At 50.0% G+C, this 15,147-nt stretch overlaps 1 protein-coding gene across 1 annotated transcript in view; it reads right to left on the bottom strand.

The window, feature by feature from the left end:
- Positions 1-231: 231 nt before the first annotated feature.
- LOC142575373 (neprilysin-1-like) overlaps positions 232-15,147 on the bottom strand; it is a 28,764-nt gene continuing 13,848 nt past the window's right edge. Inside the window, exons 5-6 of the mRNA XM_075684746.1 lie at positions 14,815-15,024; positions 232-713 (exon numbers count right to left, since the gene is read on the bottom strand). Coding sequence (XP_075540861.1) covers positions 471-713; positions 14,815-15,024 — 453 coding nt within the window. The 3' untranslated portion in view covers positions 232-470. The remainder of the gene's footprint in view (positions 714-14,814; positions 15,025-15,147) is intronic.

Genomic DNA, 15,147 nt, shown 5'->3' with positions numbered 1-15,147 from the left:
TGCTTTTAATACCGCGTCAATGGCGGCTCAATAAATATTCAAGGGAACTATCGCACAATGGATTTCCAATAGAATTTGAGTGGCCAACATTCAAGAGGTTTCAATACTTACCTGAATGGCATTTCAAAAAATGCACAATGTGTTGTCAATACATTATGCAACATCGACCAATGACATTTCAACGTTTTCTCAACAACATTTTCTTTTTACGCGAAACAAGGACAATTCATGAACAAAGAAACGATTTGCGCTAGTGAACATATTGGAAATACTTTCTCGCAGTTGTAGTTCTTCCTTTCTTCCTTTCTTTCTGTATGTATGCTTCCGCGGAAGGTCATTTTCCACAGAAGCCAAACCGTTGTAAGTGATTGGCCTGGTCGGAATCCCCCGACACTGTATGGAACAGGGACCTGTTCTGTTCACGCCACAGGCAACGCCGGCGACGCCGGAGGTTGCATCACCCGTCGAATCTAGTGGCCGCATTCGTCCCAGCTGGAGGATGACGGCGTCTTTGCGCAGCCGAAGGCGTCGCCGAAGGCGCGCAGAGTAGGCAGCGCGAAGCGGCACACGCGGTCGGCCAGGCCGCGCTGCTCGACGCTCCGCTGATACCAATTTATGCAGAGGCCCACGAAGAAGAGCTGCTCGGGTGTCAGGCCGAACTGATCCGTCTCGTGGCGGAAGTGTGCCGCATTTTGCGGCATCTGGCGGAAACCCTGCGTGAAGACGGCGCGAAGCTTTGTTCGCACTAAACACAGCGGCGAAAATGGAAGCTATATGTATAGGGTGCCCCAGCTAACCTTAGCCAAGCCATCCAAAGAAAATTATTATTTAAAAACCACGGTGCAAGTTAGAATTGTAAGACCTACGGTGTTCGGTCGCCAGACCTCTTGCAACCGAACGCCACACGTCTTAAAATCTTGCCTTGCACCACCTTTTTTTTAAGAATTATTTTCTTTAAATGCCTTGGCTAAGGTTGGCTGGGACACATGGTATAGGGTGCCGCAGCTAACGTTATCCAACCTGTTGTAAGGGAAAAAAATTCAGAGCGATCCCACTCTGGGAAGGTGAATGACCAGCGGAGTTATATAACATATAAATAAAACAAAATAAATCAGCAAAAGAATATAATACAAATATATACGCAGTTATGATTATTTGTATTTACGTCTATCTCGTGACCACAGTAATTATGGCCGTATGGTCGCTATGACAGACGGCCATGGGCTCTCTGACAACGCTGGAGATGTTCTTAGCGAACGTTACGACTATGCACGACCGATGGTGCGTCGTGGAGACATTGGTCTTGGCGCAACATTGAAGGCCGAACCTTTGCAAGAGAAACGCCAAGAACCACTCTCCGTCGGGGCGACATACACCGACGATAAAGTCACCCACAATGAAGATGGTATTTGGGTCAACCGGGAGGATCCATCCAATGCGTCGATGATAAAGTCTTAAAGGTTCCCTTTTGACGTTCCGGGAATAACGTATACGGTGGCGACAACAATTCCGTCCCCAGTCTACGGCGCACGCGTCGGCAATTCCACGGCAAGGATGTCACCCGTCGTCAGTAAGGCATAGGGCGCAACGGCTGCGCTGTCGTTGTTTGCGTAGATCGCAACGCATCAAACCACCATCCATCATCCATCACCGGTTTTGACCCATCTGGCATCAAACGCAGCTGGGACACATGCGCTAATACGATTTCGCTTTATCCTTAAGCTATTTTAACTCTATAGACGCCGCCATCGTTTTTGCGTATACACACGTCACGAAACGCTGAAAACTAGCCTAAGACAGCTCCGCTGTAAAAAAAAGGAAATAAAAAGCACGGTGCAAGATACAGTTATAAGACCTACGGTGTTCGGTCATTTTACCTGTGACGAATGATCACCATATGTTTTATAATTGTATCTCGCACTGTGGTTTTGTCTTTTTTTTTTTGCTTTTGGCTAACGTTAGCTAGGGCACATGGAACACTTGTGCGCACAGCGCTACTCTAACTGGTGGTTACTAATAACGCGGTTGCGCTTGAGAAGATCCGACTCCGCAAGCAATACCGCAGCTCGTTTCAGTCGACGAAAATCAAAATCGAATAACTGGACTCGCAGCTACAATGTAAGCGCCACCATTACTGCTTGACTGCACGGCGCCTTTCTACTGAATGTTTGCGTGGCTGTGCCACAATGCACTGTTTCTCCTTGTTGTAGCCGAAATGGCTTCTAAAACTGGTACAGCGCAACATAGAAAGGAAAAAACAAGCCAAGCCGGCCAGATAAAGGAACAGAGCGCTGTTCCTTTATGTGGCCGGCTCGGCTTATTTCTTCCTTTCTATGTGGCGCTGTAATAGTTTTAGAAAGCAATACCAACTCGCCCAATCCTCAACCCTAGGGAAATGGCTTGTTTGTTTTATTTTTTTCTTTAAGGCAATTATTTCTTAGCAAGTTATCTCATGCTTTTCCGTGTATCTGGTATGTTTTTCTAGTCTCTTTCGTGGGCTGATTCCGACGATAGTGCAGTCTAAAGACGCGGGCCCTCACCGTGGGTATGTAAAGCTTAAAAATGTGAGCTGATCCCGAAGATAGTGCTGTTAAAAAGTACATCCTACATCCCTCTGCTACATCCCTCACGCGAGGAGTGACACGATAGAGTGCCGGCCGTCAGATGATCGTGAAAGGCTTCCAGCACCTCACGTTGCAGAGCACGTGGCATGACCGGGAGCCATTTGTTGCCATCGACGAGATAAATGTAGCGATGTAAAGCCCCACTGTGCAGCTTGAATTGATTAAGTTGTCGACGAAGTCGGGCGTTCACGGGTGAAGATGAACCTTACATGCGTTCGAGAATAGTTCGGCAGTATAGGTCGACATTTGGGTGGGACACAAGGAAAGATCGGCTCTTGGGTCTTAGGCAATCGAGCGTTACGATGGGTAAAGCCGATGAAGATGACTCAGGATGTACACTCAGGACGTACGCTAGTACGAAGAGTCGATGGTGAGTCGTCGTGGTTCGGCAGAGGGTAGCGAGTTAGAGCATCAGCGTCCTCATGCGTCTTTCCAGACCTGTAGGGGGCATCGAAATCGTACTCCTGTAAGCAAATCACCCAGCCGACAAGCCGACCCGATAAGTTCTTTGCCGATGAAAGCCAGCACAGTGCGTTGGCGACTGTGGAGATGTAGGCGAAGGTGGCGGGCGCATTGTAGAGTCCAAAACGCATCACATTAAACTTGTAGAGCTTATCTGGGGTGGCCAATGATGTTTTCTCCTTGTCGCATTCGGACATCGATACTTGCCCGTAGCCTCATCTAAGGTCAAGGCTAGAAAAATTTTAAATTCGGCGCCGTGTAGCGTATCTAGTGCATCGTCGATCCGTGGCAAGGGGTAAACATCATTGCGCGGGATTTTGTCCAGCGCACGTTAATCCACGCAGGAACACACTGAATCGTCTTCTGCACTACAACAACTGGAGAGGTCCAGGGACTAGTGGAAGGACGTATGATATTTCGTCGAAGCATGTCTGATACATTTTCCTCGATGATTTTGCGCTCTGTAAGGGGCACGCAATATGGGCGCCGGTGAACAATGCGGGAGTCGTCAGTCTGTATGCGGTGGGTAGCGGCGGTAGTCATACTGAGGACGGACGAAAGTGACGTTGAACAAGGAAGCGTGTTTGTTCACTAGGGTCAGAAAACCTTGACGCTAGGCAGGTGTCAGGTCAGGGCTTATGGTTGCCGACAATGGTGTGGAAGAGGCATTGCTTAGCGGCGATCTTGACTGTGGTAGATTTGTCGAAAGGGCAACAATTGCAACGAGATGAGTGCCAACAGCGCAAGTGAAAGTTGACCCACGGGGCAACATTTCGGATTCGGGAGTTTGATTTCAAGCGGTAATCAACGCAGACCCCTCAGAGAAGCGAAAAAGACCCGGGGTAATCAGGGGCGCCATCGGAGATATTTGTTCGATACTCGTTCTGTTCAGTTGCTGCAACGTCACACAGTGGCAGTATGCAACATTTGTGACAACGGGGCGGAGAGAGCAGCCAATCAGGAAGCGGTGACCTTCCCGGAAGTTTACTTCCGTCGTTTGTCGTCTGCTTGCGGACAGTATACTACAAAACGAAATGTTTCTCGTCTTCCAAATGAATGAAATCTTTATCTAAAAAAATCTATTTTTTCTTCTCAAACCCAAACACGTTTTCAAATAGTAGTACGTGTGACTACTGCAATTTATAACTATTAGTTTCTTTGCGTCGTCCCTAGGTGGTGTCGCGCACAGCGAGAAGAAAAAAGAAATCGAAACGACGGGAAGAGTGGCGCACTTTTCAAGAGGCAGCGACAACATTCCAGTGGCTCGCTGGCACCGATGATGGGGTCGATTTTGCTGTACAACCAACGAATTGTTTGTTTCGAGAAACGAAAACAACGCCGGAATTCACTTTCTGCCATTTCTTCTAACGCATTTCGCACCGCCACCCGCTCTCCTCCTTCCTCTAGAAACGCCAGCGCAACAACCTAAGTTCCCAACGGAAGCGCAATTTTCTCGAATTAAACTATGAATTGGATCCAAACGTGCCATGCCGCAGCCGCCGGTTTTATCCAATCCAATCCACCAGACGAGCCTTGCGAAGCCGTATGATCGCTCCAAATTTCCCAGCTCCCGTCGGGTTCGGCGCCTAGCAGACGAAATACTCGGTGGGAGGATGATTGACAGGAGCGTGTCGTCATTTTGACGTCACCAAAAACGTGGCCGCGCCCAGCGGCTGGCGACGTCGGCGCGAAGTAGGCCAATCGCGCGCGCCGGTAACCGAACGAACGCGGCGAACAACCATCTGCGATCGCACCCCAGAATCTCTCGAGATAGGGTATGGCCGTAGGATAGAATGAGTACGTCGTCATCCACGTTGTTCTTGGAGCTGACACTTATAATCTCTTCTCTAGATGGCCAAAGAACGTAATCGGAGGAGGTGACGAGGCAAATGCGTTCTTCATGGTTAGGTGAAGGATAGCCGGAGGCATCCAGATGTTTGATGCGCTGACGATAAGAGGTATAAGCGGATGCAGAAGTCACACCTGAAAATTAGTTCGTGGGTACACTCAGGAAAGACCCCAAAAACAGTGGTGTGTCGAATTCCGTACAACCAGTACACTGCGCAATTGGACGAATAATAGCGTTGGTCGCTCCACGGATAGAAGGGCCGGAGTAAGGCACTCTCACTTTTCGAAAGCGGGAACAAAAGCCGTGATAAGCCATGACAAGTAGCAGTCACAACTTCGGCAGTCACTCTGGAGGAATCGTAGGCTGATGCATTTGATGCAGTTTTCGCTTCTAAGACTGCAACGGGGAGTTTTACGAGTGGGTGTTTGTGACTTGAGAAGCGGGCAAGAAAGGCGACACTGAACGACAACGTGGAGAAGGTGACCTGTGGCAAGATTCACGGGAATTCATAGGCATATCAGTAGGGTAAGGAAGGAGAAGGTGACCGGTGATAAAGCGGTGCGCTGGTAGCCCATTGCTGGGCGCACACCTGTACGTTCCTCAGGAGCATAGCCACGTTGCTGATCCTTTTGACGCTTTCGACAAAACCGGAAGATGTGCCCTCAATAGCCACAGTAACAGCAAATGGGTCTGGCAGGACGCAGAGCGGAGTAGCAACGGTGTACACGCCCTGGCGGTTACAAAGATGCCACTAGAGCATGGTCTTCTGGTGTAGGCAGAAGGGGCGGTAAAGGCTGAAGAAGGCACCCCAACGTCGGCATACATTGGTACCTGACGAATGCAGGATCCGTCAGAGCACATTAGATGTGAAGCGGACCTGATCTCTTGCTTAATGATGTCGTGCAAGTCGGTCGGTGAACAAGGGACGGTATTTTCCGTAGCAAAGGAAGCGCCCTGCCCGTGAAGCTCTTCATGAACGATGTCGCGGATCAGCGTGCGCAAGTCCATGGCCGAAGGGAGGCGAATGTCCGAGGCATCGGTGCATAGCTGGAGGGACTGGAGTTCCTCAAGTCGCTCGCAAGTAGTGGCCACATCCTGGATGGTAGCAGGATTTTTCGTAGCAAGGGCGTTGTTTGGCGACGGTGTTTATGCTTTTAATAATGTGGCGTATTCGGTCGCTCTGAGACATGGTGGCGTTCACACGCTTGCACAGTGCAAGCACATCCTCAATCTATGAGGTTTACGATTCCCAAGAGAACTGGATGCGCTCAGTGAGCTTCTTCGCGACCTCAGCGCGAACAGCGCGGGAGAACCGAAAATCTGCCGAAGCTGTTGCGTGAACGCCGCTCAGTGAGGAAAATCTGGCTCATGGTTCCAAAACCAAGTTTTCGCGGCATCGGACAGGTTGAACGTGACGTCCCGCAACTTCTGCAAACTGTCCCACTTGTTGAAGTCGCTTACGAGGTTGCAGTTTTGGAGCCAGTCCTTGCCATCATTCCCTCATAGACCAGCGAAGACTTGTGAGTCGCGCTGACGGCTGTTGATGGTCGCAACAGATGGCGAAGGCTGCAGTAGAGCGGTGGCATCGGACGTGCCTGGATTCACTGGAGTGAGCATTACTGGTGGTGTTTAATGCGGCGACCCGAGCGGAGCTCCACTGAGGACGTGCGAGAAGTATTGGGGAACGAAGAGCACCTACATCAATTATAAGGAAACGCTCGTGCTTCCACACGAAGATGAAGCTTTGCAGCTGATGATTATATTGTTACGGGAAGAAAAGATGCTTGACCATATATTTACAAGATATATACAACGAGCAGAAGACAGGCATACAAGATGGAGACCGTGCGCGCCACTGTCAGCGATCGTCGTCTTCGTCAGCCCTCTCATCATCGTTCGCTACTGCAGCGCCTCGTAGCATGACCCGCGGTGGTGAAGGCACTGTTCCGGCACTTGGTAGGTTTGAGCGATGTCGCTTCAGTCGAGCTACGTGAACGATATCAGAGGAGGATCGTGGTGTGGAGGTATCTAGAGGGTGTAACTCGTAGATCACGTCCGTCACTTGACGCAAGACACGGTATGGGCCTGAGTAGGGTGAAATTAGCTTTTCACTAAGACCAACTCGCCGTGCTGGTTTCCAAAGAAGCACGATGTAACCAGGGTTAAAGTGGGCATCGCGGTGACGAGCGTCATATATGCATCGGTGCTTTTCTTGGGAAGTGGTCAGACGCAGGCGTGCAATCTCGCGTGCCTCAATAGCTCTAGATATGACATCTCGTGCATATTCTGACGTTGTATCGAGAACGGCTGGGAGGATCATATCAAACGGTAATATAGGGTCTCTTCCATACAAATAAAGAAATGGAGAGAAACCAGCAGAATCATGGCGGGACGTATTGTAGGCGAATGTGACGAACACCAGAGCGGCATCGCAGTCACGGTGGTCAGTGGAGGCGTACATAGCGACCATTTCTGTGACAGTTCTATTGAGCCGCTCTGTGAGGCCGTTGGCCTGGGTGTGATACGCCGTTGTAAACTTGTGCTTTGTAGTGCAGGTGTGCAATGTGTCCTGGACAACCTGTTAGAGAAAGTCGGTAAGGAGTTGTTGGGGAGCGCCGTGGTGAAGTATCACTGCGTTGAGGAGGAAGTCAGCGACGTCGGTTGCACAACCGGGAGAGCCCGCGTGATCGCGTACCGTGTGATGTAGCCCGTAGCAACTGTTATCCACTTGTTCCCACTAAGCCGGAGAGGAAAATGTCAAAACCAACTCGAAAGACTGACGCAGATGGTATTTCAATGGGCTAAGACGGCTAGCTGGTAGGGCTACTGGTTTTTTGCGGTGCTGACAAGATTTAAAGGAGGCGACGTAACAGCAAACGGAAGAGTAAATACCGGGCCAAAAGAAACGAAGCCGAACACGGCCATACAGCTGTGTGTCTTTGAGAGTCCCAGATAACCAGTCGTTGGGACATCATGAAACTGTGCGAGCGCGCTATCACGCATATGCTTAGGAACGACCAGTAGCGGTTCAGGGCCATCAGGGTGCATGTTGTATCGGTACAATATGCCATCTTGCAGCACAAACATACGCTAAGAGGAGGAAGTTTGCAGTTCCGTCAGGCTGAGAATGATGTCTCTCAGGTAAGGGTCGCGTCGTTGCTCATCGGCGATGTCACCAAACACGGTAAGCGCGAGGACGCAAGTTGACTCGCCGGTCTCAGGGTGGTCTGGTGCCCTATAACGTAAAACTATTCCAATATGTTTCTATTCCAATCTCCTGACGTCAAATTTGCGTAACCAGCGACGCAAACACCGGGCAGTCACCCGCAGGGTTGTCTGAACAGACCAATCAAACGCTATCCTCGCTCATAGGTGGTCACTTTTGTTTGCTTGAAAAACGAATAACTTTGCCTAAACTGAGCGGCTTGTCGTATCTAATTGGCTGACAAGAGGCGAGGAGAACGCTCAAGTGGAGAGGGATTCACTGGGGCAGAGCCAGGGCACTGAAAATCGATAACCGGATGAAGAGGGTGGCGATGGCGTGTGCGATTGGTCGGCTTTCCCTTACTTAGCTTGTGGTGGCTGGTCGAAAATCACGGCGGCATGCAACGGAAGCTTAAGAATGACGCTAAAACTGACCCTCAGCAAAGAAGAGTTGGCAGAATGAGGTGGTAAACGTGTCGAAAGGGCTCGAAAAAGTTACACGGCCACGCAAGAAGCTTTATTATACGCAAATACACCCATGCTCTCCGGCAGGTGCGAGTAGCCAGCGTCTCAGCGATCGGCGGCAGCCATCTTTTATTCCTTTCGGAACGGGGCAGCCTGCAGCTAATCTGAAGAAAATTCAGTTTTGTTCGGCATATTAATGCATCTTTATTGCGTACACGTCATTTTGACGCGGTGAGTTTGTGCGGTTTTGTGACGTCGCGTGAGAAGCAGGTGAAGTGGGTGCAGCCCGAAAACTTTTTACCAATAGCCGAGGGCTAATGGCGGAAAGTGGTCGAATCAGAAATAACTGTTTTTCTTTTTTCTGTCAAATCATGCACAATCAGTGCGTACACATCATATCAGATGGGGAGGTATCGCGGTTTTCGTGACGTCGCGTGACAGACAGGTGAAGTGGGCGTGGTCGAAAAAAAGTTTTTGACCATTCGTGGAGGGCTGATAGCAGCATTGGAATAGAAAAGTTTGGAATAGTTTTACGTTATAGCGCCCCTGGTGGGTCTACACGATGACTTGACAAGCAATCAGCGTCCTCATGGAGTCGGCCTGTCTTATACACCACTGTGTAAGAGTACTCTTGGAGCCGTAGAGCCCACCGATCGAGACGTCCAACTGGATCTTTTAAAGACGAAAGCCAGCATGGGGCGTGGTGATCGGTGATAACCGTGAAAGTCCGTCCATAGAAGTGGGGGCGAAATTTACCCACTGCCCAAACGAGGGCGAGGCATTCACGTTCGGTGATCGAGTAATTGCGCTTGGCTGGTGACAGAAGACGGCTAGCGTACGCAATGACAAGGTCGTTACCATGCTGTCGCTGTGCCAAAACAGCGTCGATATCGTGGCCGCTGGTGTCGGTGCGAGCTTCGGTTGGGCCGGACACGTCAAAGTGGCCGAGAATGGGTGGCGGCGTGAATAGCGTCGTCAGCTCAGCGAATGCACTCGCTTGGTCGGGACCGCAGGCAAAAGCCGCGTCTTTCTTAAGAAGTTCCGTTAGAGGGCGTGAGATGTCAGCAAAATTTCGCACGAGTCTGTGGAAGTAGGAGCAGAGGCCTAAAAAGCTTCCAACGTTGGTTGTGTACGTGGGCACAGGGAAATTGTTGACCGCGCGGACTTTCTCCGGATCGGGACGAACACTGAAAGAGTCGACGAGGTGTCGAGCACAGTAAGTTCACGGCGTCCGAAGTGGCATTTCGTCGCATTGAGCTGAAGTCTCGCCTTTCAGAATACTGAAAGAACTGTCGAGAGACGCTCGAGGTGGGTGTCAAATGTTAGTGAAAAGACAATGATATCATAGAGGTAGCGCAAGCAGATTGACCACTTTTAAGCCGGAGGGCGTCCATCATTCGTTCGAATGTGGCGGGAGCACTGCATAGCCCGAATTGCATCACCTTAAACTGAACACCATCAGGTGTAATAAACGCCGTCCTTTCACGATCCATGTCGTCAACTGCGATCTGCCAATACGCGGAACGAAGGTCTATTGAAGAAAAATACTTGGAACCGCTGAGACAGTAAAGGGCGTCATATATCCGAGGTAAAGGGTACACGCCTTTTTTTTTGCTACTTGGGGCCCTATAACGTAAAACTATTCTAATATATTTTTATTCCAATCTTCTGACGTCAAATTTGCGTAACCGCCGACGCAAGCATCGGGCGGTGACCCACAAGGTTGTCTGAACACACCAATCAAACGCTGTCCTAGAACATAGGAGGTCACTTTTGTTTGCTTGAAAAACGAATAACATTGCCTACATCGGGCGGCTTGTCGTATTTTATTGGCTGACAAGAGGCGAGTAGCACACTCAAGTGGAGAGGGGTTCGATGGGGCCGAGCCACTGCACTAAAATCGATAAGCGGATAAAGAGGGCGGTGCTGACGTCTGCGACTGGTCAGCTTTCCCTTACTTAGCTTGCGGTGACCGGTCGAAAATCGCGGCTGCATGCAACGGAAGTTGAAGAATGACACTACAACGGATCCTCAACAAAGAAGCGTTGGTAGAACGAGGTCGTAAACGTGCCGAAAGTACCCGAAAACGTTACACGACCACGCAGAAAGCTTTATTATACGCAAATAAACCCATGCTCTTCGGCAGGTGCGAATCGCCAGTGCCTGAGCGATCAGAGGCAGCCATCTTTTATTCCTTTCCGATTGGGGCAGCCTGCAGCTATTCAGAAGAATATTCAATTTTGTTCGGCATATTAATGCATCTTTAACGCGTACACGTCATTTTGACGCGGTGAGTTTCCGCGGTTTTGTAACGTCACGTGACAGGCAGATGAAGTGGGTGCAGCCCGAAAACTCTTGACCAATAGCCGAGAGCTAATGTTGAAAAAGCGTAGCATCAGAAATAACAATTTTTCTTTTGTTCGGTCAAGCGAAAGCTCTTGATCAATAGCCGAGGGCTAATGTTGAAAAGGCGTCGAATCAAAAATAACAATTTTTCTTTTGTCCGGTCAAATCATGCATAATCAGTGTGTACACGCCATATAATATGGGGAACTGTCGCGGTTTTCGTGGCGTCGCGTGACAGACAGGTGAAGTGGGGGTGGCCCAAAAAAGTTTCAGACCAATCACGGAGGGTTGATTGCAGAATTGGAATAGAAAAGTTTGGAATAGCTTTACGTTATAGCGCCCTTGGTTAAGATATCGATAGTCGACACAGAAGCGCCAGCTGTTGTCCTTCTTTCTAACGAGCACGACAGGAAGTGCCCATGGGCTTGAAGAAGGTTCGGTGATATCACGGGCAAGTATTGTGTCAACTTCCTTTTGTATAACTTTGCGCTCAGCGGAGGAGACACGATAGGGACGTCGGTGTATGGGTTTGGCATCGCTGATGTGAATCCGATGCTTGACAAGTGTTGTTTGGCCCAGTGGTCGGTCACCGCAATAGAAAATGTCCTGGTACGACATGAACAGGCCCCGAAGCGCGTGTATGTGTTCGTCCGGAAGGTCAGTGGCGATCATCTTCGTTATGTTATCTAACATCCTGTGGTTCGAATCAATAGCAGCAGGAAGCGGTGAAGCAGGCTCAGTTAAAACGGAGACGTGATAGTTGGAGTCTGAGCTAGGGTCGCGAGGGAGATACCCTGGGGTATCACTTGAGGGCATAGTCCAAAATTCACAATAAGGAGACGTGCGGCATTGCCCTTTATAGTGATGACCGAGTGGGGAAATATGACATTCTGCGAACAGAGGACGATAGAGTTGGGCGACACTATGTAATCGACGTCGTCCACAGGGGGATCAGGAGAGACGTCGATGTACATCACGGCGAGATGTCGTAGACAAATGTAATCGGCGGAACAAAGCCGACTCGGCGCAGGATCAAAAGGCTCAACGGCATGAGGTAAGGCAAATTGGATATTCTCTGCAGAGCGGTCAACAAGAGCCGAATATGCCGAGAGAAAGTCAAGTCATAAGTTGATTGCATGTGGGAACTGATCCAAGACGTAAAACAACACTGAAGTGTTGCGCCCGGCAACAGTGGCACGGGCGGTACACAACCCAGCAACAACCGGAGTCGCACCATCGGCTACGCGGACTACAGCGATCGGAGCAGGGGTAAGAACTTCCTTCAGACTAATACGGAGGTTTGAGCTCATGACCGATATGTGGGTGCCGGGGTCACTGAGAGCGATGACAGGTATACCGTCCACGTCTACGCTGATGAGGTTGTGATGTGCAGGTAGTGTGAGCAGAGGAATTTCGGGTCGGGTCGTCGTGGCAGACTCACCTCTCGGAGCTGCGCCCGTCAGTTTTCCGATGAGCGGTGGCAGTATGAGGGAGAAGGAGAACGACGACGCAGAGTTGAGTGGGGCAGGTGTCGGGATGGCGAAGGGGAGCGGTTTGATCGTGCCGGCCATGATGGCGGAGCGCTGTCTTCGTCAGTGTACTGGCACACGGGAACTACCAGCTGGACGTCGGGTGTTTCGATAGCTCTGCAGAGGCTGCGAGTTCCAAGCACTGTGACAATGGCGGGAAATGTGTCCAACGCATCCACAACAGAAGCAGATGGGCCTGTCATCGGAAGTGCGCCATTCTGCGAAATTCCGATAACGAGTACGAACGGATGGGCTTCTGTATAACTCAAGTGCGGCGGGTGGACGGTAATCCGGTCCGTTCACTGAGCAAATCATCTGTAATCCAAAAGGACTTCTTCTTGGGCAAGTTGGCGCTTAGATTTCCTAGGTATATTGATTGTGGCGCGAAATACGTTTCGTGAAAAAAGGAGAGACAAAAGAAGACAGAGAAGCTTCTGTAATCCTGCGTTTGCTAGTTCTTGACGCACAACGGTTTGGATAATAGAAATGGTTGCATGGGACTCGTCGGGGTTGCGCACCTGAAGGTGAACTGGGGAGGCAGCTTCAATCTCGTGGCTGATTATGCGCACAGTATCGTCGGATGCAGCAGGAACGGTGGAACGGGTGGGAGAAGGAGGTCCTCGTAGGTAGACGTCGCAGCCGTGTCCGAAGACGTGTGAAATTCGGAGTAACACGGCGACTTTTTGCTTCTTCAAAGCGTCGGCATTAATTGATGACGTCTTGCACTGTGGGTGAGTTCTGAAAATCCAGAAGTGTAAATGCGCCATCCGCGATATATTTGAACATATGCGCAACCTTTTCCGTTTCCGGCATTGTGTCATCGACTTTGCGACAAAGCGCGAGCACGTCCTGGATGTACGTCACATACGATTCGGTGCAAGTCAGAGCTCGGCATGCAAGTTCTTTCTGCGCAGCAAGACAGCGTCCGATGGGCTTGCCGAACAGATCGATGAGCTTTTGCTTACATACCTCCATGCTCGTAAGCTCCTGTTCGTGGCTCCGAAACCACACTTGTGCCATGCCCGCCAAGTAAAATATGATATTCGCTAGCATTAGAGTCGGGTCCAAGTTGTTGCTAGTGCTCACCCGTTCGTGCAATTGAAGCCAATCTTCGACGTTGGTGTTGTCAGAGCCGGAAAAGGTACCTGGGTCACGTGGTTGTGTGAAGACAATGGGGCGGTTGGCAGCGGATGGTTGAGGCACTGTTGGAGACCTGCTCGAAGCATTCTCGTCCCCGCCTTGCGGTGGCATTGTAGATGCCGCCAAGGAGCGTCCGCTGCGTAAATCCATCTTGAAATTTGAAAAACCCACACTCTCCACGAAAATGTTGCAGGGAGAAAGGACGCTTGACAATATGTTCACAAAATATACACAACGGGTAGAAGACAGGCATACAAGATGGAGCCCGTGCGCGCGACTATGGACGATCGACGGCTTCGTTAGTCCTCTCATCATCGTTCGCTACCGCAGCGCCTCGTAGCAATATATACAAATGAGGAAGATGTACAATGGATGCTGATGTATAGAGATGATGAAGATAAAAGTCAGGCATGTGTTGCGCTCGCAATATATTTAAAGCACATTTTCCCATTTTCTCCACCTCGAGTCGCTCTTTTTTTTCTTTCAAAGTTACTAAAGTGTTTCCGTGGTCTAACAACGCCTTCTGTGGAGACTGGCAAAGACGAATTTATTGCCAAATGCGAAAGATACCGAGATCTCCCGCACCATCTGCGAGAATATTTCCTGAAGTTTCCATCAAAAAGCTGAGCGCAGCTTATCATAGTCTCCTATTTCAGATAGCGCAAAGTGAGATAGAGTACAAAGTGAAACAGGTTGGTGTGATATATCACCAGGCTGTGGCATACATGCGCGCGCGCGCGCGTGTGTGTGTGTGTGTGTGTGTGTGTGTGTGTGTGTGTGTGTGTGTGTGTGTGTGTGTGTGTGTGTGTGCGCGCGCGTGTGTGTGTGTGTGTCACTACGGCGTGCCTCATAATCAAATTGTGGTTTTGCCACGTAAAACCCTATAATATTAATATGCAAATTACGCGCAGAATCATAACGTGGGACAAATACGAAACTATGCAGAAGAACACGCAGCAAAATAAGTCGCTGACCTGCTTTATGTATCGTTGCAAAATATCGTTGCCCAACCCTATCCACCAGTTTGCTCGGAAATACGCTTACGCCGCCGCTCTTGCTTGCCGACATGCGATGAGCCAAACCATAATAATATCAAGAAGGAAAACGCAAAATATGAAGTTCCTGACCTCTCTGAATATTCAATTATGTGCCCCTGCGGTGATTAACGTCGCCAGCCCGGAGAAGCCTTGCTTACCTTGTAAGCATCGAACAGAATCTCAGCCGTGACAGCGGCCTCCAAGACGCGCCTCGGTATACTGCCGCTGTACCACCTTTGCTCTATGTGCTGTCGCCGAAGACACTGGTACCTCCTCCTCAGCGCATTGATGTAGCCGGAAGACCAGACCCTGTCATAGTAGCCTGTCTCGTTGAAGATCTCCGGACCGCGCAGGAACAGTTGGCTCACCTGCGTTAATCAGTATGTCCCTAGTGTACAGCTGCGATCGTCGTATTTCGACGCGCTTCTGCGGCTGCTACAATGAACACAACCGGTGCAATCAGCTGCTCTGAAAACACGGATGAAACTAAG

Source organism: Dermacentor variabilis, chromosome 1 (assembly GCF_050947875.1).
Source record: "Dermacentor variabilis isolate Ectoservices chromosome 1, ASM5094787v1, whole genome shotgun sequence".
NCBI classification, from domain to species: Eukaryota; Metazoa; Arthropoda; class Arachnida; order Ixodida; family Ixodidae; genus Dermacentor; species Dermacentor variabilis.
This window is presented reverse-complemented; position numbering and strand designations above follow the sequence as displayed.